The sequence below is a fragment of the Dendrobates tinctorius genome, unplaced genomic scaffold, assembly GCF_039654945.1.
Source record: "Dendrobates tinctorius isolate UK_male_01 unplaced genomic scaffold, ASM3965494v1 ptg000023l, whole genome shotgun sequence".
Lineage (NCBI taxonomy): Eukaryota > Metazoa > Chordata > Amphibia > Anura > Dendrobatidae > Dendrobates > Dendrobates tinctorius.
The window spans coordinates 601,300-627,392 of NW_027361691.1; the positions used below are offsets into that span (position 1 = coordinate 601,300).

At 45.5% G+C, this 26,093-nt stretch overlaps 1 protein-coding gene across 6 annotated transcripts in view; it reads right to left on the minus strand.

The window, feature by feature from the left end:
• LOC141084475 (teneurin-4-like) overlaps positions 1-26,093 on the minus strand; it is a 1,565,389-nt gene that overhangs the window by 589,061 nt on the left and 950,235 nt on the right. For all 6 annotated transcript variants that reach the window (XM_073569175.1, XM_073569176.1, XM_073569174.1 and 3 more), the window contains one exon: positions 2,508-2,777. In XM_073569175.1, the coding sequence (XP_073425276.1) occupies positions 2,508-2,777 (270 nt within the window). The remainder of the gene's footprint in view (positions 1-2,507; positions 2,778-26,093) is intronic.

A 26,093-nucleotide genomic window follows, 5' to 3' on the forward strand; every position in this document is an offset into this window, starting at 1 on the left:
GCTAAATATTTGGCCTATAAATCATAACAAGCTCCTAATATTTCAATTTTAGGGATTTTTTATCATGCAAAGCAAAATCACCTTTCAAAAGTCACAGATTACTCATGGTTTCCTTTGCATCTCTAACCCAAACTCTGCTTTTCCAGACTCTCACAATTTATAATCAAAAACAGCTCTGTTGCTGCTTAAAGGGAACATGTCAGACTGATTTTACCTTTAAAACTAATAATATGGCTATATAAGTCCTAGTGGACCAATCAAAATGATACCAGTCTTGTAGTAATCCGATGTACAATGACTGATAAATCGAGCTTCAAAATCCACCCAAAAAAATGATCGAAGAAGCGCATCGTCGATGTCACGCCCACCGATGCACTTGCGGCCTAATTTGCGTGTGACTTCAAAGTTCTATTTCTCAGCAGCGATACATCAGATTTCTACAAGACAGGTATCATTTATATTGGTGAACCTATACAACCATAGTTTCAGTAGTACAATTGTCCCAACAGGTTCCCTTTAACTAAACAGATTTGCATTTTAGGAGTTTTGGGACATATATAAATTAGAAATGGTAATGAGACCAAAGAACCGTGACTACAATTGCAGCGGAGCCAAGCGTGACACCGTAGGCAGAGCTTTTGTGGATTGAATAATGCTTCCAATCTGTTGATCTATTTGAAGCCATGAAAATACCACAAAGTGACACAGGACTGCAGCCGGGCAGCCACGCTCGCCTGCTCGCCACCCCTCTGATGTGTAGATGTGATCTGTGAACACGGGAGCCAAACTGAATGTACGGGCTCAGCCAAGCGTCCAAGCTATACAGTTACCAGATAGGCAAGAAGGGTCCTTTGTTCATCACAACGAGCCTCCATTATAAGAAAAAAAAGAAAACATTTTATGGATAAGGGATAACTTTCAATCTTGGGAAAACACCTGAGTGCTAACAGGGTAGCAGCACATGATTGAATGTTGGTGATTATCAACTTTTTTGCAGGCAAAAGTTTCGATAAAATTTCAAATTGTTTTTTTTTTTTAAATCGAGTACCAAAAATCTCTTTAGCAATGAAAATCTTTCTATTTTGCATGGGTTTTATTTCCCTCCCAGCAAGAAGACTTTTCTCGAAGCTTTCTGGAATGATAAGCAGCCTCTTACCGAATGTCTCTTGGCACCGGTATAAATGGCGTCCAACCCCCGTGTGACTCTTTGGCATGAAGTCTACAGTATTTAACGTTCTCGGCAATGGTTAAACTGAATACATGTGAAATTAACATTCGTTTAACTTCTCCTGGAGGAATATATTAGCGACTTCCCTGGGAGCAGAGAGGAGGTGATAAATTATAGTCTCGAAAAGACAAGAAAGGAATTTCTCTGTTGCTTCTCTGGCACAATATGCTAAAATAGGGATTTTTATTTTAGGACATTCGAGGTAGGAATGAGTGACTTAAATAGTTGAAATTGCATCTTCCATATTCCAACCATCATTGAAGGTGGAGAGGTTGAAAATCATTTTGGGTCATACAATGGGGATCGTCCCTTCCCTACAACTCAAGTGGTATTCCCATCATATCATTGAGAGTTGCAGTTTGACATTAGCTGATGAGCCACAAGTTGGCTCTCCATTTTTCAAATATAAGGTCCATATGTCAACAACAAAAAGAAGGAATCCAATGTAGTCAAGCCTAAGATTGTACTTTTGTCCACATAAATTGTGTAGACAATACCAAAAGTGGCCATTACTATGGACTCAACAAATGTTGCATATATTAAAAATGCAAGAAAATATAGCAAATTTTGTAATATATCAGAGCAATATGTTTTTTTCTCCACTTAAAAACCATTTCCTCTTCTACCCCCAGCCTCCTAATCTCATCAATTTGCTGAAGACCTGACAGAGACAGCTATCTGTGGAATCAGCTTACACCTGTCTATTGAGGTCGATGAGGGGGGAGCAAAGAAACATAAACATTGCTGCTGCTTTCTTGTGTTTTTCACCCAGAGCTGGATTCACAGCTACACTGCTCTATGAAAAACAGATTTCCCTAGTGGCTGTGTGGCTATGTATAGTATACATTATAGCAGCTAGTTTCTATCCACTAGCTCAGAGATGACTGAAAAGTAGATACAGTCTGCAAAGGTGAAAATGCAGGATACAAGTAGTATAATGTCCAGTAATAATGCTATTCTTCATGTACACACATGACCACTTAATCTGAAAAGTCACCAGAAACTAATGGTGTTCTTCAAACTGTTGATCGCCAATGCAACTGATTTGTCACACGCAACTGAATATAGACAATTGACCAATTGAGTTGGAAATTCTTCACATTAATTTGCTGAAAGTAAAGCTCAAAACAAATTCATTGAGCCAAATAATCATTCATTGAGACCAAACTTTATCATCTATAATATTATTGGCTGTGACTGGCAACACTTCAGCTTCATCTTCACATTAGACTTTAAGGTCATGAATAATATATCAGGTCGATTTGGAACAGTCACTTACCATTCTCAGTGATCTCGTGCTCCGTGTCGGTGAGAGTCAGGTTGGAGTTGGCTCTACTAGACAAGCAAGAGCTTCGTCCAGATTTAGTGTTTCTTGTCCATAGTCTCACTGGTTGTTCTGGCGATAATACGCAGTCAGCTTCATTGTCTGCATCGTTTTCACTGTTCATAGAATAGCCGCAATGTGGCAGGCCAATATCAGTCCGGTATAGTGTTCCATGAGGCGGTGTGACTTCACCAAGACCCAGCTCTTGCAGAGTAAAACTTCCACCTGTGAAATAACATTAAATTAATCCTCAATATTCAAGAATTGTAATGTTTCCAATCTACTTTATAATTATACATGTTCCCCAAGTACCCTAAGCACCCTGGGCTGCACAGCAATTCAAAACTAAATACTCGAAGAAAAAAAAAGGGAAAATTTATTCTAGTCACTTCTGAATGTGGTTAAAATAAATATTTTTCAAGGGAATCTTTAGAGAGTAAATGTAAATTGAGGACAGATCTAGTTATTTGTTTGAACATCAGTATCTGCTTCTCATTGAAAGGAAGAGCTTTCATTGATAGCGTGTTTGTGGGTTGTCAGCTGGATGTTCCTAGCTCTGTGTAGGAACAATGATGGCTCTATGGTCAGCACATTTGCTTTGCTGCACTGGTGTACTGGGTTCAAATCTGACAAAACCCAGTTTCACAAGTCTGTGAAACACTGACCATGTTCTAAATGGAAGACTGTCACGTACGGTGAGGGAAAACCAAGTGTAACATAAAGGGAAATGGGGAAGGGGGCCCAGACACTAAGAATGGGATTTGGAGACCCCTAGGCTAGATCTAATCTCTCCTTAGAACTCCTACAGAGTCCCTATATTGGTTCCTCACCAATCGCCGAGCCAAAACCTGAGGCCCTGAATCTCCCTGGAGCCTAGTCCTGAAAAGGGAATGGGAGGGAGATGCGCGCTAGGCAGTCTCCGCTAAGCTAAACTTAGATGAATCGCAAGATACGGATACCAGAAGAGGGATTCCAGACACCAAACTGGAGCACTCTAGTGAGCAAAAGTGGAAATGAAGCTTTTACCTGCACTGGGTCACAGCTGAGCCACTAACTAAATAGATCCAAACGTCTCAGGGCAGGAGGAGGTCTGACGCAGGATGATAGCCTGTCACCTTCGAAGCGCTCATGACAAAGACTAAGCCAGATCTCCAGGTCTCCTGTCCTAAGTTGCTTCAGATATGCCTTAGAGGCAGTTAGCATGGGGAGCGAGACTGGTCCGTCTGGGTCTTCTGATTTGAGTACAGTCCGTGTTTCATGGACATTTATAAGCATCGTAAGTTCCTTGGGTTTGCATGGGTTTCCTTCACGGATTCATTCTTCTGTCCTCACTTAAGATGGGATATTGATCACAGATAGACAATACTTTGTGAATAACAGTCAATAAGGTAAGTTCAAGACCGGAATGAGATCCTGAGAAGGTGTTGTCTGCGTCTATCCACTCTGTTGATGACCCAAATCCATGGCTTCATGGCTACAATATGGTTGACTAGCATAACAATTCCTGTTCTCAATAAAAAAATGCAGCTCTGAAGAGCAAGCTTCTGCTAAGATTTTAAGAACATCATAGCTTTCATGAGCATTGCAAGCTGTAGTAACCCTTTAATATTGCAATGTTTCATTTCTCTTAAAGGATCCAGTGTTGGCCCAGTAATGTTATCAGGATCCATAGGTGATGATATACGTTATAGTTTAGGAGAAAGAAATAAAAATCTCGTGTTATTCTGCTTTCTAGAAGTGATGTAATCTCTAAACTGGATACAGCATATCAGAAACCTTTTCACGGCGCACTGATTTACATGCCTACCCTCATATTTAGCACTTTGGTAAATGACCTCTAAGTACATAGATAATCTGTTTACTCCGTACGACAGCTCCCACGCTTCCCAGCAGACAGAAAGTCGTGAGATAAACAAGTCACCCGTCACAAGTTCTCCGGAGTAGTTTGCAAAACCTACATCATATTTTCTCGATGAGAAGGCAGATCATAAAATAAAGAGCGAAAGGGGTTAAACATGGGAAGGTTGAAAAGGATGCACCAATGCAAAAATCGTCATAACTAGTGATGAGCGAATTTGCTTGGAAAATGATCGCCAAACATAAATTCGGCATGAATATGGCACATTCGGATTCGTGATCGGAAACCCAACCAAAATTTTATAAAATCGGAGAAATAGAACTACGCTTACCGGTAGTTGGGTTTCTAAGACCCTCCATGACAGCACATAGGAGGTTGCCTCCCCATCCTGATTAGGGACAGGAAACAAGAGGTTAAATAGCCCTCCCCTTCCTCTAATCCCCAGTGTTTTCCAAGGACCACATAGAGTGAATGCTTGAAATATTATTTATTCACATAAGTCACATGAACAAAATTTTGTTAGGGGGGGAAATTACCCGTGCTGTCGTGGAGGGTCTTAGAAACCCAACTACCGGTAAGTGTAGTTCTATTTTCTCTACTCCCCTCCACGACAGCACATAGGAGGTATACCAAAGGATAATGGTTTAGGGAGGGACCACGGCTTGCAGGACTTTCCTGCCAAAGGCTAGATCTCGTACTGACATAAGATCTAATCTATAATGCCTCGTGAAGGTATGGACTGAAGACCAGGTCGCGGCCTTGCAGATCTGCTCAATGGATGCATCAGCTTTTTCTGTTCAGGAGATGGAGACAGCTCTGGTGGAGTGGGCTTTCAGGGATACCGGAGGAGGTAGATCCTGCCTTTTATAAGCGGCCGTTATCACTTTTTTGATCCAGTTAGCTAAGGAGCTTTTGGACGCTTTCTTCCCCTTGTTTGGTCCGCCATACTGAACAAAGAGATTCTGATCTTTCCTCCAAAGTTTTGTCTCTTCCAAATAGGTCAGAACTGCCCGCCGGACATCCAGTGAATGGAATCCTCTTTCTCTCTCATCCCTCGGGCTATCACAGAAGTAGGGCGGTATTATTTCCTGGGATCTGTGGAAATCTGAAGACACTTTTGGCACAAAGGAAGGGTCTAGCCGAAGAATTAGCCTATCGTCCAGAATTTTTAGATAGGGTTCTCTGATGGACAGAGCCTGAATTTCTCCCACTCTCCTTGCCGTTGTAAGGGCTACGAGTAGTGCTGTTTTCCAGGATAGTTTATCTATCTGGGCCTGGTCGATAGGTTCAAATGGAGGGTTCGTTAGACCCTTTAGTACTATATTCAGGTCCCATGTTGGGGCCATGTTGGATTTATTTGGATGGATTCTGGAAGCTGCTGACATAAACCTCCTGATCCATCGATGCTCTGCCAGGCTTTGATCGAAGAAAGAACTTAAGGCTGATATTTGTACCTTCAAGGTGCTTGGTTTCAGACCCTTGGATACCCCGTCCTGTAAAAAGTCTAGGATCTTTGACACGTTGGGGTGGAAGGGATCTATGGGAGTGGATCCGTACTATGCTGAAAAGGTTTTCCATATTTTGGAATATATGGCATTTGTGATAGGTTTCCTACTTTTTTGAAGTGTAGCTATCACTGCATCTGAGAGGCCTCTGACTTTCAGAAGTGTTGTTTCAGAAACCAGGCTGCCAAGCTTAGGCTGTGGGGAGCCGGGTGAAGGATAGGACCTTGATGTAGAAGGTCGCGGTCCGTGGGCAGGATCAGGGGACCCTCTGAGTTCATCAGTTTTAGGGCTCCGAACCAGCTTTTTGGCCAGAGAGGGGCGATCAGCATAGTCTTGACCCCGTCTGTCCTGACCTTTTGCAGAGTTCTTGGTATTAGGGGAATCGGCGGAAAGGCGTATGCCAGTCCGAAGTTCCACGGGTGAGCGAAGGCGTCTACTCTTGAGTGTTTCTCGTTCGGCCCTATGGAGAAGTAATGCTTTGTTTTGGCATTCTCCCGGCTCGCAAATAGGTCTACCTCTGGGAGACCCCATTTTTTGGTTAAGGTCTGGAATACTCTGGCATTGAGGCTCCATCCCTCTGGATCTAAGTCTGTCCTGCTTAGGAAGTCTGCCTCGGTGTTGTCGGATCCTTTTAGGTAGAGACCTGAAAGGGACTTGAGATTGTGTTCTGCCCAGCTGAATATCCGTGCCGAAATGTTTTGCAGACTTCCGTATTTTGTGCTGCCCTGATGACGTAGATGGGCCACAGTGGTCATATAGTCGGAGTAAATTCGGACATGGGTTCCCTGGACTAATGTTTCTGCTGCCTTTAGGGCTTCTTCTACCGCTCTCAGCTCTCTGTAGTTTGAAGATTGTTTTCCATGTCCCTGGAAGATTCCCTGAGATGATACTGCTCCCCAGCCGCGTTTGCTGGCGTCTGTTGTGATTGACGTCATGGGATCTTGTATCCAGGGTGTCCCTTTCGCTAGATTTCCCTGGTTGAGCCACCAGTTGAGAGACAGCTTTACGTGCTGGGGTAGGGAGATTCTCGTATTGAGGGTCTCCGGGTCTTTGTTCCAGCGGGAAAGGATATAGCTCTGGAGTATCCTTGAGTGGGCCTGGGCCCAGGGGACCGCTTGGATGCACGAAGTCACTGACCCCAATGTTGACATGGCAAACCTTATGGTCACTGTTTTCTGACTTTTTAGAGTCCGAACTTTTGATCTCACACCCACCTGCTTGGTGGACAGAAGAAAAGATATTTGGTTGTGGGAATCCAGGAGTATCCCTAGAAAGATCTTCCTGGTTTAGGGATTCAGGTCTGATTTCTCCATATTTACCATCCAGTCCAGGGATGTTAGGGTCTGCAGGACTGTTTGTAGGTGTTGTCTTAGAATGGTGTTGGAGGGAGCCAAGACCAGGAGGTCGTCTAAGTAAGGGACGACACATATATCCTTCCCTCTGAGGAATGCTACCACTTCTGCCATTATCTTTGTAAATGTTCGGGGTGCCGAAGAGATGCCGAAGGGTAGAACTCTGAATTGGAAGTGGTGTACTTCCGTGTCTAGAGTGACTGCGAACCTTAGATATTGCCAATGGGATGGATGGATGGGAACGTGGTAATAGGCCTCTTGGAGATCTATGGTGGCCATGGCAAAGTCTCATCCAATCAGTGGTATCGTAGTCTTTATCGATTCCATCTTGAAGCGTTGGTACCGGACGTATAGGTTTAGCTTCTTCAGGTTGATGATGACCCGGTATTTCCCACTTGGCGTTTTTACTAAGAACAGTCGTGAGTAGTGGCCCTGACCTTGTTCCAGTTCTGGGACTGGAGAGATTACCGCTGATGATAGCATCTTTTGGAGCTCGCCGTGTAGAATCTTTTGCAGTTTTGCTGACGGAAGATGTGTAACTTCCAAGTTTTGTGGGGGGCTGGAGGAAAATTCTATTTTTTCTCCCCATCTGACTGAGTCCAGGATTTTTTGGTTGGTTGTTATCTCCTGCCAGCTCGGGAAGTAATCTGCAATTCTGCCCCCTACTTGCTTGGTGTCATGTTTTGTCTCTGACTGAATGGGAATCGTGAAAAATATTCCTGCCTCTTCCGCCTTTTGGGTAGCTCCAACGTCCCATTTTCCCTTTACCCCTGTATTGCGGGGTTTGAGTCTGGGGTGGATGATAGGGCTTTTTCTTTGGTGGTTTTGGCTCAGGAAGGTTTTTCTTCTTGTCGGTCACCTTCTCTAATAGTTCGTCCAATGCCGGCCCAAATACGTACTCGCCCTTGAATGGGATAGAGCATAACTTTGATTTTGATAAGATATCCCCACTCCACATTTTTAGCCATAGGGCTCTTCGAGTGGTGTTAGAGAGCACGGACGTTCTTGCCGCAATACGGACTGACTCCGCCGAGGAGTCTGCTAAAAAGGCGGCTGCCTTCTGTAGAAGTGGTAGAGAGGCTAGGAGATCTTCCTTCGAAGTTCCCCTTTTTATATGGTCTCCTAGCTGCTGAAGCCAGAGGTACAGGGTCCTGGTTACACAGGCCGATGCGACATTTGTTTTCAAGGAAGTCGCTGAGGCTTCCCAGGACTTTCTCAATAGGCTATCCATCTTTCAGTCCAGCGGGTCTTTCAGCTGTGAGGAGTCCTCGAATGGTAGCATTGTCTTTTTAGCTACTCTGGCTACCTGGATATCCACTTTTGGAATCTCAGTCCAAGGTTTCGCGGCTACTTCGTCCAGGGGAAATCGATCCTTCATTTCGCCCGAGATACTTAGCTTCTTTTCCGGAAGTTCCCATTCTTCCAGGATTAGACTCTGGATATTATCATGGATAGGGAAAACCATTTTCTTCCTGGATTTCAGGCCGCCAAATAGGTCATCCTGCACTGAGCGGGGTGGCCTATCTTCTTCTACTTCCATTGTGTTCCTGACTGCTGAGAGTAGTTCATCCATATCGTCTGAGGAAAAGACCCACTTCTTATCATCTTCTGAGTGGACTGGGGTTAGTTCACCCTCTTCCATCCAGTCCGCTGAAACCGATGATTCGGGTTCTGAATCTGAGATGTTCTCAGGGGCGTATTTCCTCTTCCTTGAGATTGAGGGCCCCCCCCGGATGACTGGGAGAAGGTAGACAAGGACGACTGGATTTCCTGTTGCATCATCCGTCTTAATTCCTCTATCAGGGATGGTTGTTCCTCTCGTATGATTTTTACCGTGCACTGCTGGCACAATGTCGTTTTATAATCAGGAGGGTTTTTTCCTACAGATGGCGCATTTTCGGCTTGTAGGTTTTTCTTCCGTTTTTGATGTAGGATCCTTGTCTCCCTGAAAGAGAGAGAAGGAGGGGGGCCCCTAAGAATGGGTCCTACACGAAAAAGGTATAGACCCTTTTCCAAGTGTACTCACTGGGCCAGGGTTTGAGCTGGGTTCTGCAGACGCAGCTTTCAGGGAAGGTGCACCCATCATGCAGACGTTTGTCCTACCTTATGGCGTCTTCCATCAGGGTCCTTAATAGAAACCGAGATCCAGCTTCCTTTTCCTCATTCAATCGGATGAGATCGCTCCCCCTCAAGTTCCTGGCGCCACCTTTCCTCTTCCTTTTTTTTTTTTTTAAATTTTAAATTTCCCGCCAAAATGGTGGTGCATTCCACTGTGGAATGCAAGGAGGAAGCGCCGTCGCGTCTCCGGGCCTCGTGGTGCGCGTCACTTCCACTCAGGAGAGACAGGCATGCGGCGCGCAGGGGGGAGCGAATACCGGGCTGGGGAGCTACGGGAGGCTCCCAGCCCCACTCACCATCCAGCGTTGCCGAAGCGCCGGAGGATGGTGCGGGTCCCACCAGCGGCGGGAGCAGGAACGGGGAGGAAGGTGCAGGACGATCGACCCCGGCTGCCCGGCTCAAGGTAAGGAGAACCCCGGGATGTCGCCGGCCCCATCCACAGAACACATAGCACCTCTTCATTCCTGTTTAGGGACAGGAAAACACTGGGGATTAGAGGAAGGGGAGGGCTATTTAACCTCTTGTTTCCTGTCCCTAATCAGGATGGGGAAGCAACCTTCTATGTGCTGTCGTGGAGGGGATTAGAGAAGAAAATTGGTAACAGTGCGGGAAAATATTTGCGTTGCTACAAAAGTATTTTCAGCATTTTAACAACGATAATGGTGGTGTATTATGAACGTGTGGCACGTGCTTGATGAGGGGAGGGGGTGTGCAGAGCTCAGAGGCTTGGTGATCTTGTAAACAGTCATTTCTGTTCCTTACTGTCACGCTGCAGCACTGCAGGTAAATGCAGATTAACGCAAACAGCACTAGATAGCAGCAGAGTGGAGAGAGGGCTGGAATCATGCTCAGAGCACACCAGCAGCACTGCAGTGAGGCTACCACCAGGTGGTAGCAGAATAGTCAGACAAGCCGGGTCAATACTAGAGAGTAGCCTAGCACCAAGGGGAATCCCACAAACAGAGTCAGAGCCAAAGCAGAGTCGAGTACCGGGGAGTCCAAACATACAGGGATGGGTAGGAGAGGGGTACACAGACACAAGCTAAACGCAGCAGGACAAATCAGGGTCTCACCAGAGCCAGCTACACACGCTGTAGGCAGGAAATACAACTGGCACTGCCTGCAGGATGCAGCGCAGAGAAATAGCAGACCTGACACCGGAACGAGGCAGAGGTTAACCCCTGAATGACCAGACCAGGAAAGGAGAGACAAGACCCAAAATCAGGTCTGGATCATGACACTAACTTTATGTGTGCACATTGCGGGTAGCCAATAAGGGTGCAGGAAACACCCACAATGTCCTGACACAATGGCTTGTGTCATTGGCTTTGAAATCACATGACCCTCTCCATATAAATAGCGGACATCTTGTTTTAGCGCCATTTTGACACTAACAGCGAAGAGAGGCTGCTCCTGACGCTGGCCCTGTTAACAGTAAGATTTCATCTAGTTAGTTAGGCGGTTGTATATCAGTTAGATAGTGTAGCTACATAGTGTCCAGTGTAGCTGTAAAATTTACCTTCCAGCTTTTTTTCCCCATTACTGAAGTCCTGTTAGGAACGGCGCAGCGCACTAAATATAAAATAATGGAAAGTGCGTTCGCCGCCCGGGGTCCACTGTGCAGAGGTGTTAAACTGCTGCTATATAATGGCAGATGCACAATATGGCGGTATATCGCGCACGGGTTGAACGTCACCCGGTGTGCACTGGGCGTACTCTGTTAGCTTCACAGAGACGCCTTAGACATAAACATAAGTACTGAGCCTGTTGGACTCACAGGTCTCAGAGAAATGCACGCACGGTATATGGTCACAGGAGCTGGGCCCTAGGCAGAGGGACAGAGTCTGTCTAGACCTACCGTGCGTATGGCGTCGCTACCGCGGACGCCCACAGGTGCTGCAGACTGCAGCACGGCTACTGACACAGCCGCTATGCAACAGTACCCAGGAGTGGCGCACTGTCGGACGCTAGTTAGGTGATAATATGCACTGTGGCCTGTAGCGTGCCACTGACTGTCGCTGGCTCTATGACTAAGTCCCTATCCACACACGTAATATCAGAGGGAGGGGAGTCTTAATGAGTCATTCACAGGTTCTTGCATCCATCATCATTCACACATGTAGCAAGTAGAGTCTATACTAGCGCATGGCCGAGTGGCCATGCGAACCTTTTATAGCCGGGACCTTCCGGAAGCTTCCAGATCCCTGAGATGGACCAATCAGATCACGAGAAGGACCTGAGCATGTGACTCCCGATCTCCAATGGGAGATCGTCTTGTGAGCATGCCCAGTAGCGCGAGTCGAGGACTTAGCCTCTGAAGTAGCTTGCTGCTGAGCAGCCTGCGCTGCTATTGCTGGCCCAGAGGTGGCAGCAACAGCCAGACCCACAGAGCTGGTCTGAGCAGGGCGTCTGGAACATCGGGATTGTTTTGCAGGCTCCTGAGCGGTTGGTGAAGAATGGGAGACCGCTGAATGCAAGGCTCTGGATTCCTGCTGTGCAGTTGCAGGAACCCGATGCCTAACAGGTCCACAGACAAAGCCGGCAGGCACATGTCCTACAAGAGTGTTGTGCACTGCTTCTATTGTGCTTCATGCACAAGTATATTATTCTAAACAATAATTTTTCACTAGCTAAATGTGAAAAAACCTGCTGTTAGCTAGGTGGTTGTATATCAGTCAAATAGTGTAGCTAGCTAGTGTCCAGTGTGGCTGATAAATTTACCTTCCAGCACTTTGGCTATTCCTGAGGTCTCCAGACAAAGCCAGAAGGGCACGTGTTGTGCGCTGCTTCAATTGTGCTCCATGCATGAGTATGGCATTCTAAATAATATTTTTTTAGTAGCTAAATGTGAAACAGCCTGCTGTATCCCACCTTGTCATTTAGTGCAGTGGTGATACGAAACTGTCTGTAGACCTAAGGTTCATTAAAAAAAATAAATAATTTTTCAGTTGCAAAAAGTTAGACAACTCGCTGTATCACACATTGTCATTTTGTTGGGTTGAAATTAAGCTGTAGAGGCCTGATCTAGATGCCACCAAAAAAATCCAGCAGTAGCTGCGGTGGAAGTAAAAGAATTAATTTTTGTGAGTCCTTTGACACTTTTTTTAGACCAGCTCGTGCACCAGCACAACAAAGTCCAAGTCTTATACGTAGCGAACGAATGGAGAGGATGGTGCAGGAGTATCTAGAACTGAATATCAATACCATCAGGGAGGGTTTGTACCCTTTCACATTTTGGTCTTCCAAAATGGAGGAGTGGCCAGAGCTTGCCTCACATGCCTTGGAGGTTTTATAGTGCCCGGCATCCGGTGTTTTGTCAGAACGTGTCTTCAGCACTGCCGGTGGTGTCCTGAGGGATAAGCGCAGCCGGCTGTCCCCTGAAAGTGTAGACCACCTAACTTTCATCAAGATGAAAAAGTCATGGATCTCGTAACTGCACTCTGTGATATCTTTAGTGCGGCTTCTGTGCCTGCTGCTTCTGATGTTAACACAAATTTGTGGAAATGTGAACAGTCATGGTTGGTCTACACTGCTGGGTTAGCTGTAGTGGAAGATGTGTCGGTCCCAATTACCGTATATACTCGAATATAAGCCGAGATTTTCAGCCCATTTTTTGGGACTGAAAGTCCCCCTCTTGGCTTATATTCGAGTCATATACACCGTGGGGTCGGAGGGGGAGGGGGTCGGGGGTGTCAGGGCATACTTACCCGTCCTGAAGCTGTCTCTTGAGCCCCCAGCTTCTCCGCGCTCTCTCTTCCTGCCTTCAGCGGTCACGTGGTGCCGCTCATTAAAACTCATGAATATGCGCATATTCATGAGTTTTAATGAAACAACGAGGATGTGGAAACCACAAAGATGCGACCATAGATCCATGTTGATAAGATTGCAAATTCTCTTTATTAAATAATGGACAAGACAAGACAAAAATGGGGAACATATGCGAAGAACAATCACAAAGTGCAATAGTGTAAATGCTGACACGAGCAAAAACCTGCCCCAGTCAACCTGAGCTAGCATATTAACGGGTTAATGTATATATTTGACTACTCCATAGGAATGATGGGCTGTTTGAGTCCATTAAAAAATTGCTTATTAAACGTACAAAAATTTGGTGGAGTAGGATATTTTTGGAAAAATACACTGTAAAGAATATGATACCTAGGGGCCTACGGGTCCGGGTCCTACCGACTTTCCCCATTGAGGATGCCGAATTTATATCTAACTGGGAGGATGCGTGTGGGACATGTTCAGTGGCACTAATGAAATTATTGATTGAATATAATACGAAATCCCTTAATATTTTGGACAAAGAGATTGATCAGACTTTGCTAGATCTTCAGGCTGGCTGTTCGGTGGAGCAATTAAAAGTATATGAGGATAATTTGGAAAAAACGGTAGATACCGTAGTGAAAAAAATTAACGAGACACAGGCCTCAAAATTTAATAGGGACAGTAAGGACTATCAAGATAAAATGGTCTATCGATGGAAAAAACATACTGGCAATTTATCAGTGGGACATCGTAGTGTCTCCAACACCTCCATATCATCACTTAGTGCTTCATCTGAGACCTCTACCGCTTCCATGGTTACTCGTTCTCGAGTTAATTATGGACGAATGTGAAATTTTAACTTCCACACACACAAGAGGAAGAAAAATCGAACACCGGAAAATCAAAGTAGGGAGAATAAGGTAATTAATCTTAGCGATCATTTGCTCACTAGAGCTGACTGTAACTTACTGTATAAAGGCCTGTCATTCTCACCAATGGCGGGCTTTGACAGATTCACGGCCATTAAAGACCTACATATCTTTGCGAGGTCTCTATTATTTAAGCGTTTCTATTATGATGATAATAAGAACACATTGTTTCCTACAGAGAAAGAACAATCAGCCCTGATGATCCTTGAGGAGCTGGCGGAGGAGCACTCAACCACTGAGGGAGGTAAGATTCCTCCGGCCTTGAGGGTACGCTCCAAGAAGTTCCCCCCTCTCTCGAATTGTGGTGCTATTGATCTCTTTGTGAAAGTTGTTAGCAATGAGTTTGCTAAGATACCACAATATATACAAGGAGATAATTTGACAGGGGAGGAGAGGAAACGTTTGGGACACCTGAAAAGCCTCCCTGATACTGTGATAAAACCCGCGGACAAGGGGGGGAACGTCGTTCTATGGCCCAAACATATGTACGAAAAGGAAGTTATGCGCCAGCTCTTGAATACAACATGTTACAAGAGACTGACCTTCAACCCCTTGTCCGCCTTTTGCACACAGTTGAAAAAGATTCTTATAAGAGCTAGGGACGCTGATATTATCTCTGGAGAATTATTCACGGCGTTAATAGTAGTTGAACCTATGGTGCCAACGTTTTATCTCCTCCCCAAGACTCATAAGAACATTCAATGCCCCCCGGGTAGACCGATAGTTTCGGGGAGAGGGGGCTACTTGGAGCGTGTCAATAGGTGGCTGGATTCTCTCCTTCAGCCACTGGTGGAGGATCTACCATCCTATCTTAGGGATACCAACCAGTTGTTGTGTAAAATGGATGGTCTGACGTTAGATGCTGACACTATTCTCGTCACTATGGATGTTGAATCGTTATATACGAATATCGGGCATGGTGACGGATTACGAGCTGTTGAGTTCTTCCTGTCGACATCCAGTCTTTCCCAGAGTTTGAGAGCCCTGGTCTTGGAAGTTCTAGAATTTGCCCTCACGCACAATTTTTTCACGTTCAGGGGGTCTTTCTTCCTGCAGCTCCAGGGGACAGCGATGGGGGCGGCGTTTGCGCCCTCCTATGCCAATCTGTTCCTGGGGCTGTGGGAGAGAGACCTCCTGATGTCAGATCAACTGTCATCTATGGAGCGCGTCCCCTTTTGGACGCGCTACATAGATGACATTTTGTTGTTCTGGCAGGGGGATATGAGTCTATTGGATAGATTCATTTTGGAATTAAATGACAATGGTCTAAATATCCATCTCACCGCCAATTATGACAGGGAAAGGGTCGAATTTCTGGATGTTCGAATCAGTAAGGGTCAGGAGGGAAATATACAGACCACGATTTTCAGGAAACCGACGGCCACAAATATGCTCCTACACGCATCCTCCTCACACCCGAGACACATGGTACGTGCGGTACCGATAGGTCAATTTTTACGTCTTAGACGTTTATGCTCTACAGAGGAGGAGTTTGAAATTCAGGCTAAGGACTTGAGGGGCCGTTTTGCAGATAGGGGATATAGCAATCGGTCAATCAAAAGGGCTTATTTACGAGCCAAACATAACAATAGGGATGTCCTTCTGTATAAAAAGAAGGACGAGGTCATGAAACCTGATATAGTAAGATTTATCACGAATTTCAATGCCCGGTCCGGTCAAGTACGGGGCACTTTGAACAAATCTTGGAATATCTTGCAAACTGATCCAATCTTGGGTAAGATTATTCCAGAGAAACCACAAATTACTTTCAGGAGAGCAAAGAACCTACGTGATCATCTCGTACGTAGCCATTACATTGGAGATCCTCCCAGGACCTTTTTGGATAATTTTATCCGCGATAAGAAAGGTGGTAGTGCGGCTTGTGGACACTGTGTGGCATGTGCTAACATGATTACAGACGATACGTTTACGGATTCTTCTGGACAGAAACAATTTAGAATTAAGAAACACATCAATTGTTTGTCCCGGAATGTTGTCTATTACGCCACATGCCCATGCTCCCTGATCTATATAGGGCTTACCACTAGGCAGCTGAAAGTTAGGGTCAGGGAGCATGTGCTGGGCATACAAGCCGCGGCTAATGAGGAAGAGGTGCAACTACTTAAAACGCTACCGAAACATTTTAGATTGCATCATAATTGTGATAGTAGTGGCCTCAAATTTAAAGGTATAGATATGGTAGATATGGGTATTCGAGGGGGGAATATCTCTCAACGGCTAGCTCAAAAAGAAACGCGTTGGATCTGGATGCTTAATACAGTGCATCCTAAAGGGCTAAATGAAAGTCTATCCTATGTTTCTTTCCCGTGATGACAGTTCCTCGGTTTGGGACTGTGCGGGATCATACAATGGTGCAGGAGTTGTTGGTTTTAACATTGTTTTTAACATACGTTTTTTTTAATTTGTTATTAGGGTCGGTTTATAGGTGTTGGTTTGGGGATATTTACAAGGACTACTCTCGGTGAAGAATAAAAGAACTTTGGCAACCTAGCAACATTTATGGATCAGTAGGGAGAAGAATCCCAGATTTTCTTACCCTGGATATCATGGTATACAGCTTTATTCATGGCAGAAGTGGCGTGAACCTTGATACTCTATCAAGGCATCTAAATGGACATTAACCAAAACGGACTATTCCAATCGCCAGTATTGCTGTTTCTATATATGTGGCAGATTGTATCCATTGATATTTTGCCGTGTGGTACACCTATATGGGACATCATGTGTGAATTAGGGAATATTGCCCCCCCTTTCCCCCCTCCCCTTTTTCTTCCCCCCCTCCCCCTCCTTTCTCTTCTTTTTTTGAGACCTGAATTTGTAAATATGATGGCTATATATATGAGGTTTTTTGGCTTCAATATTGTGATTTTCGCGCATTTGAGGGGGTATATGGGATATACCATGTAATATGGATATTTCTATTTTAGACGAGTAATAATCAGTATATAGATAGGGATAGCAGTGGGGTACTCTAGAAATAATTGTGTATATTTTTGTATACTTTTTCATGCCTCCCCTTTCCCTACTACCTACTGTCTTTCATTAAGGTTGCCCAATGTAACCGAGGATTGTATTCTAGTATGGTGTTTGACCCTATATACAATTATTTTATATTTTAATGTTGGTTTCCGTGGTTTGTTTTTGCGTCCTTGCATCTATGTATTGCTGTGGTCTGATTCTATCCATCGGCCCTTTTGCAATATGGCCGCCGGAGCTTCAATCATACTGCGCATGGGCGCCCTCTGGTCCCCCTGTGTGACGTGCCCTGCCGACGTCGGGTGCCGGATCACGTGGGCCCACGTGTTTCCGGCCGCGTTGTCGGTAGGAGGTGCGCCCGCAGTGGGAGTGATGGATGGCGCGTCCTGCGACATTTCCGGCAGGCGCATTTAAATAGATGCATATGGTGGTGGATACTCATGCCCCCTGAGGAAGGAGCTTATCGCTCCAAAACGCGCGTCGGGGAGACGAGCGTACCGCCTGGTCATCCTGAGGCTCCATTGAGGTAATGTGTCTGGGGTTCTTTAACCCCTTGAGGGCGGGTTATTTGCCCGTTGGTGCAGTATAGACATTATCTGCTGTACCATCTTCCCCCTCTCTCTTTTTCACACATGTAAGCCATGTTTTACATGGCCTGAGGGCAGCAGCATTAACTTTTTGTTAACCCTCTTTCCTACCTCCTTGGGACAATATATGTATGTATTATTTATGACAGATAATGGGCATTGTTTCCCCTTTTTTATATATGACATATTTGGTGTTTGATCTAATTAGATCCAATACATGTTGCTCTTTGTATGGAGTAGTCAAATATATACATTAACCCGTTAATATGCTAGCTCAGGTTGACTGGGGCAGGTTTTTGCTCGTGTCAGCATTTACACTATTGCACTTTGTGATTGTTCTTCGCATATGTTCCCCATTTTTGTCTTGTCTTGTCCATTATTTAATAAAGAGAATTTGCAATCTTATCAATATGGATCTATGGTCGCATCTTTGTGGTTTCCACATCCTCGTTGTATATACCAGCGATTGATCCTAGTTTGTCCACTCAGAGCGACACCTATATGGAGAGATATATAATACATTCAGGATGCAGCTCTGTATCATTGCTGTTATAATGAGTTTTAATGAGCGGTATCACATGACCGCTGAACGCAGGAAGAGAGAGTGCGGAGAAGCTGGGGGCTCAAGCGACAGCATCAGGACGGGTAAGTATAGCGATATTCACCTGTCCATGGCTGCTTGCTGCTGTCTGTCATCGGTCAGTGACTTCAGACAGCAGAGGGCGCGGTGACGTGATTAGTGCGCGCCGCGCCCCCTGCAGTCTGAACGTCACTGACCAATGACGTGGCAGATAGCGTTGAGCAGCCATGGACACAGGACAGGTGAGTATCTGACACCCAGCGACGGAGAGGTGAGTATGTCATTTTTTTTATTTTTACATGCAGCAGCAGCGGCAGCACATGGGGGAATAATCTAAGGAGCTTCTTATGGGGTCAGCATATGGGGGAATAATCTAAGGAGCTTCTTATGGGGTCAGTATATGGGGGAATAATTTAAGGAGCTTCTTATGGGGTCAGCATATGGGGGAATAATCTAAGGAGCTTCTTATGAGGTCATCATATGGGGGAATAATCTATGGAGCTTCTTATGGGGTCAGCATATGGGGGAATAATCTATGGAGCTTCTTATGGGGTCAGCATATGGGGGAATAATCTATGGAGCTTCTTATGGGGGCAGCATATGGGGGAATAATCTATGGAGCTTCTTATGGGGGCAGCATATGGGGGAATAATCTATGGAGCTTCTTATGGGGGCAGTATATGGGGGAACAATCTATGGAGCTTCTTATGGGGGCAGCATATGGGGGAATAATCTATGGAGCTTCTTCTGGGGACACCATATGGGGGAATAATCTATGGAGCTTCTTATGTGGGCAGTATATGAGGGAACAATCTGTGGAGCTTCTTATGAGGGCAGCATATGGGGGAATAATCTATGGAGCTTCTTCTGGGGACACCATATGGGGGAATAATCTATGGAGCATTTCCCACCCTAGGCTTATACTCGAGTCAATAAGTTTTCCCAGTTTTTTGTGGCAAAATTAGGGGGGTCGGCTTATACTCGAGTATATACGGTATACTATTTCTATTCTCGTGACAATTATTCCACTTCGGTGGAGTCAGGCCTTCATTTGTTAAAATGTAAACACTTCTGGTTGGGTGTCCATCTGCTGGATTGGGTTTAGTGGAAGACCTATCAGTCCCTATTATACTATTTCTACTGTGTTGAAAATTGATGCCACTTTGGTGGTGTCTGCCAATAATTTTTGGAAATGTGAACACTCCTGGTTGGGTGTCCATCTGCTGGACTGGGTATAGTGAAAGACCTGTCGGTCCCTATTATACTATTTCTACTCTCGTGAAATTGATGCCACTTCTGTGGTGTAAGGCTCTCATTTGTTTAAATGTGAACAGTCCTGGTTGGGTGTCCATCTGCTGGATTGGGTGTAGTGGAAGACCTGTCAGTCCCCATTACACTATTTCTACTGTGGTGAAATTGATGCCACTTTGGTGGTTTCTGACAATAATTTTTGTAAATGTGAACACTCCTGGTTGGGTTTCCTTCATGCGTGTTGCCTTTAGCAGTAGTTCTCCGAGACCGTCAGGCCTCCATTCCCTTGGACTCAACTACCCGTGGTACTATCCTTAAATTTTTCAGACAATGGTAGTCTGCAAAACTGATATTTGTGCCACCTGAGTGTGGCTCAGCATGAAATCAAGTTGAATGTGATGTCAGGGCTCCCAGTAAAGGAGGCCTACACTGATCCCTCACCCACCTTGTCTTAATGTGACATTCAATTGAAAGCTGTAAATGCTGTCCCAGACCCACGATACCTCATGCCTGGCTGATTGTTGCAGTACCACGCTACAATTACTACTGTGGGTGCATTGAAGCCACTTTCCTGATGTTTTGCCCCTAATTTGATGTGTTTTGGCAGCATTTGGGGCCGTTATAAGATGTTGTACATGCGTTTGTGTTGCCTCCCATTGACCTGAATGGCGCTCGATTATGTTCGGCGAATATTCGACAAACTAATCGTCGAATATTGCAAATTCGGCGATCATAATCCAAACCGAACATTGAAATATTCGCTCATCTTTAGTCATAACCAGTTAAGACGTGAACCTTAAGAAATGCGTGGGATGGACTCAGCACTGAACTAAGACTGAGATTGTGCTTTTCCCAGTTAGAAACTACTGGATCGGGAAGTTGCCTGTGCCACCACTGAAAAGGAGTGCCTTTCCATTGTATAGGCACTATAAAATTTGCAGCTATACTTGTATGGCAGAGACTTTACAATTGTGACAAACCGCAACCCCCTCATATGACTGATCTGCGTATCAGGGGACAATGGACGATTGCTGTGGTGAAACTTGTCCTTACAACCCTACAGCTTCTCCATCCAATACAAATGGGGAAGCCAACACCAGAATGCTGATGGACTGTACAGACAAGAAGAATCCCTGAGGCCCACCTACCCCTACCGCTGTACAAAGAACTTGAGCAATGTGGACTAAAGTAAGGTGGCTAGAGGTCTGGTAAGACCTCATGGCGTGCTCAATTATTAAAAGGGGGAAGAGGTTGTGATGGTGTGATATAGCGTTTGGGGTATCATTCTGTCTATGTTCATATTTTAACTGATTTTAGGAGTGTTGTATTGTTACTCTGTATCATTCTGTGTATTCCCCGTCTTGTCTAGAGTCTTAATTACCTTACAAAAACTCTGATAGTTGAATTGGAAATGGAAGTTTTTAAACTGAGGCTGGACAGACATCTGTCTAGGATGATTTAGTAAATCCTGCTTTGAGCAGGGGGTTGGACCAGATGACCCAGGAGGTCCCTTACAACTCTACTATTCTATGATTCTATGAAACAAGATGTACCAGACGAGGTTTGGGTGCATGAGGCTCCATCTGAGTTCTTGAGGGACAGCTGGATTGCAGATACCCAGGTTGCCCCTACCCATAACATCTCTTCTCTGTAATTCCTTCAGGTCGTGGTCGGAACTGTTGGGGCCCGGAAATGGGAGGGGTGGTTGTCATCGGCCTGCGGCTGGGTGGAGAGGCAGATATAACCAGAGGAGATCGAGACGCAGGAGAAGGCTGTGGTTTGCTGACCAAAAGCCTCCTCATTGTGGTCAGATAATAAGGGCCTCATTGGCCAGGGCTACAGCTCTATCCAATGTGCACGGCATGCACTCCTGGACACATTCCTGTATTTCTTAGGGGCACTTGGCAAGAAATTGTTCTATAAGGTACAATAATATATTCCACTGTGAAGGAGTTTTCCGCTTTCAGCCATCTCTGACATGTCTGGGACATCTTATGGGCATACATCCTAAACGACCCCCCCCCGTGGCGCATGGGAGGTCTTGGAACTGGGCGCTATATGAGTGTGAGGTGACAGCATGGTAATTCAAGATAGTCCGTTTTACAATGTTATAATCCCGGTTCTGCTGTGAGTCAATGGTCCGGTAAACCTCCGCTACGCTTCCGTTCAGGATTCCCACTAACAAACGAATCCAGTCAGTGTGTGGCACCTCAGTCACTGCACATTGCTTCTCAAAATCCTTGAAGAGCCCCTCCACACCTCCAGAAGCCTCATCAAATGGCTTTAAGTTTGTCCGGGTGATCCGTAGAGGCTCCCGGATCGTGGGTTTACACTCCAAATCACATAACTCCCTTTTTCGGGCTCTTTTGCTTCTTGTCTCTGCTGTGCTCGGTGAGCAGCCTTCTCCTTCTACTCTTGAGAAACGCCTGGGCCCAGAACCACCATCTCTTCTTTGCACCACACCAACCACTGGCTTTTTGAGGTAGGGATCCCCATCTCCAGGGCTTGTCCAGTAGACATCTTGGAGGAGGTTGTGGCGCCCCTGAAGGTTCAGTCACCACTGAGGTACTGCACCTCCTCCTGAGGTGTGGTACCCCACCATTCAGGTAAGGTGGAGACACCTGACCACACTCCAACACCTGCATCCCACACAACACAGTAGTGTAGCAAAGCACCCTTTGGTGGCTCCCTGCTTGGAACACGAAGCGTGCTGGGAGGCGGGTGGAGTTTAGTTGGCACCAAAAGAGCGGGAAAAGTTTAGGATTTAGGCAGTCTGACAGAGTCAGTGGAGGAGTGAAGATCCCCTGAGTGGGATGGATGAAGGAAGTGCTGCAGCCGACCTCAGTGACCTGGGTCTGCTGGCACAGGAGAGGAACATTGATGGAAAGCCTGACTCTCTCCATAAGAATGAAGGATTAGTACGGAACGTAAGAAGAGGAGGACTAAGGATTAGGGTTAGAGCAGAACCCTTCCCAAGTTCACAGCACATGGCCGGGGTCCGGTCTCCGAGGTTGTATGGATACTAATGGTCCTGCGACAGACACCGGAGGAATAGAAGTTGTCACCACTTTATTCCCACACAAGACTTGGGGGCACAACAGCAACGTGAGTGAGCCGGGACTAGGTAGTAAGGAGTCCCCGAAGCAGGCTACAGCTGTCTGCCGTACAAGTAGAGTTCTAAGAACATATGAAAGGAGGAACTCCAGTGTAACTCAGTACTGTGAGTATTTCATTATAGGCCCAAGAAGGGAGACGTTCAGAAAAGGCACATATGTTGGCGGAGTGTTGGAACGGAGTTCTTCATCTTGCCTGAAGGTTGACTGAGCTCCTGGCCCGGAGGTCATGGTACGGACGCGGGCACCTGTATGCACAACAGACTGTGAGTAAAGCTTTGGAACTACATGCCCTGGTGTCCTCCGCTTATTCCGGCGCCAACACACTCAGCACTGTTATACCTTTGTGCCTGATACTGCACCATCCAGGTCTCCCCTCACCGTCACTTTATCTACACTGCCCTGGGACTACAGCCCTGCGTGTGGAGGGCTATACCATCCTTGCTGCACCACACCATCCGTCCCAGAGGATCTGTCTGCAGCGTCGGCTTAACATCTTTATTGCCGAACACCACAGGTGGCATCATGAATCATTCACTAATAAACTTTAAACATCATCCGCACACTCAACATTCCCCTTTTACAATGGATTCCCAGGGCCACGGACCGGGTCACTGCTGCCGTGACATCTCCCATTGAAACCAACGGGACCGGCTCCGAGTACCCTGCTGCCCTGGCCCCACACTCTGGGTGGGGGCAATCCAGGTGGTTTGGCTAGCACCCACCAGTAGAGGCCTCTTTAGTCAGTCCCTGATAGTTCAGACCCAGATCTCTGGTTCTCTTCTGTAGAATGGATGTGGTTCATTTTCTGCATTCACTCTGTGGGTGGTTCGCCAACGTGCTGCGCTCTATTGATCCCACCGCTGCCACCTGTTGTCACGGAGTCCTTCTCCGAAATCACACAATCAACAGAGCGAGAGATAAGTGAGTAGTCCCAAGAACCTTTATTACATGAAAGCCGAAAGGTCCATAAAACAATCCACCACACAGAAGAGAAAATAGTCCAGGAACACAGATATAGTCATGTAACAGGATAAATATCTCGGGAGATGAGTCACAATCCTCCGCTTACAGATTGATATGGCAGTGCAGCTCCAGATACTTCTCCACATAGTGCTCCTCCAGCAGTAGTTTCCAGGGTAATCAGGGTTTCTCCAAGTCTCTCTGGGGTGCTGGCCTTAGCCACAGCATCCCAAAAAGGATGTATCTTACTGGTCTACATGTCATCCTCAGGCCCTCCTTTATATCCACGGGTAGGCAGACAAGTGAAAGAGTTTTCAGGCCCCCTAGACCTAGGAACGGTGCCTCAAAGATGAAGGCACTACAGCGGGTGATTTGCAGCATTTGGAAAGCAGAAGGGTCATGAATGGACAGTGGTCATGAAAAGTCAAGAGGCATGGACACATTGAGGCTTCGGATGGTAACTGATCTAGTTAAATTATCAGACATTTTGTAAGGTAATTAAGACTCTAGGCCAGACGGGGAAGACACAGAATGATACAGCGCAACAAGACTACACTCATAAAATCAGTAAAAATAGGAACATAGACAGATTGTTACCCACACACCATGTCACACCATAACGTCGACTGTCTAACAAGTATTGCACACGACTTAGGATAAAAAGTCATTTTTCCATTTGCAGACACTTGTTTTGAAGTGTTGGCCCCTCAACAGTGCAAAGTAGGAGGTCTGACATGGCTAGGCGAGTGGAATCTGACATGGGAGTCCAAGAGGGATGCTAATTAGAACATGTGTCTGGAGCAAAAAGTAAAATGGTCCAGTCTGATTCCCCTGCCACTTCCCATGCCTTTTCAACCCTCACTTGGGGTGCCATGTTCACAACTTTAATTAAAAAAAAAGATGCACACAATAAAAACACAAAAATTCCCACCAGGAACATGAACAGATTTCTCGTACTGAATAAGATCTGACGTTCGTTTGAAGTTTTTATCCAGCCTGGCAAACTTGGAACATCCAACTGGCTAAATCGCTTCACACCTTTTTTAATTAACCAAGGCAGGTTGCATTTTGTGACAGGTTTGACAGGCAGATAGACTGAGGCTTTCACAGCTCTGACTTCGGCAGCCAAACTTGTAGTACAAAGCAGCTTGTGATAATTTGCACCCAGACAAAACCCTCCTTGCTCTGACAAAACGCTGCGCTGCTCAACTTCAAATGCTTCGCTAAACTTTGAAAGATTAATCAACTTGATTTACGGAAAACTTGTAATTTGCGCCAGGCTTTCAAGCGCCGATCTGTTGTGGGATTTTTTTTTTTTTTTTTTTGTAAATGAAGGTGATGGAGACAAACACGCTGAAGGATTTCTTTTTCTTTCCTCGTACATTCACGTTAATAAGCCGGGTCCTGAGGGGCTGACTTCAGAGAGGTTCTGCTATGCCATGAAAGTGAAAAGGGGGAGAGCAGTCTTAAGCCATCTGCATAAAGCTGAGCAATGTGCAAGGAGCCTTCACAGAAACTCTCAATATCTCTACATAGGCACTCAGTGTGCTGCCATATGGTGCTCCATATTCTCCCCTAGAAATAATTCTGCTAGAGCTTAGGTTGTGGCTGCTTGTGCGTGCACGAAAGAGAGCCTGAAGCTGAAATTTTAGGGATAAGTTCTCAGTTACTGCCCTGACTTGACCTCTCTTTTCCTATGAAGAAAAGTTGGCACTCTGTCTTCCTACAATCAATTCTTTATTGAAACTCCATGTGCAAAGACAACATGAAAAATTAAGTATCAAAACACTGGCACGTTTCGGAAAAACATTTTGGAGACTCAATGTCCAGTAAATATTCTGCTCTTCTCTAGGTTACCAACACCATATCAACACCAAATCATGTCTCCATTACCCCCAATATCCATTTATTTCCCATGCAAAAAAAATATTTACTTTTCACATTTGAATGAAAAAATGATGAAATTGAAAAAAAACTAAAAAAAAAAATTACAATAGAGGCGTTTAATAAATTGTGCCACAGCAACACGTTTGTGTCAACAATAGAGCAAATCAAAACTATAAACCTTAAAGGTTCCACCATTATTACAGACTAGTCTTATGTCTCCTTATCCCATCGTTTGGCTGTGCTGTGAAATCACTAACGATACATTCAGAGTATGATTTTTCCTGGGAGCCTCTCTTGCTGTATATGAGAAGTGGTGAGTTCTCCTTCAATGGAAGTCTTCAAACAGAGGCTGGACAGACATCTGACTGGGATGATTTAGCGAATCCTGCTTTGAGCAGGGGGTTGGACCAGATGGCCCAGGAGGTCCCTTCCAACTCTACGATTCTATGATTCTATGTATCACAGCTGGATTGACTCTGGCACAGTTTCTAACAACACATGCAGAATGTACCTGCAAAGGCTGAAAACTAGCACTAGCATCTGGAGAACAATGTATGTGATGAAAGATTTGGTAGTGTTAGATAAAAAGGTGTACTGAGTAGTTACTCAATCAAAGGAGGTGTGCTGGGA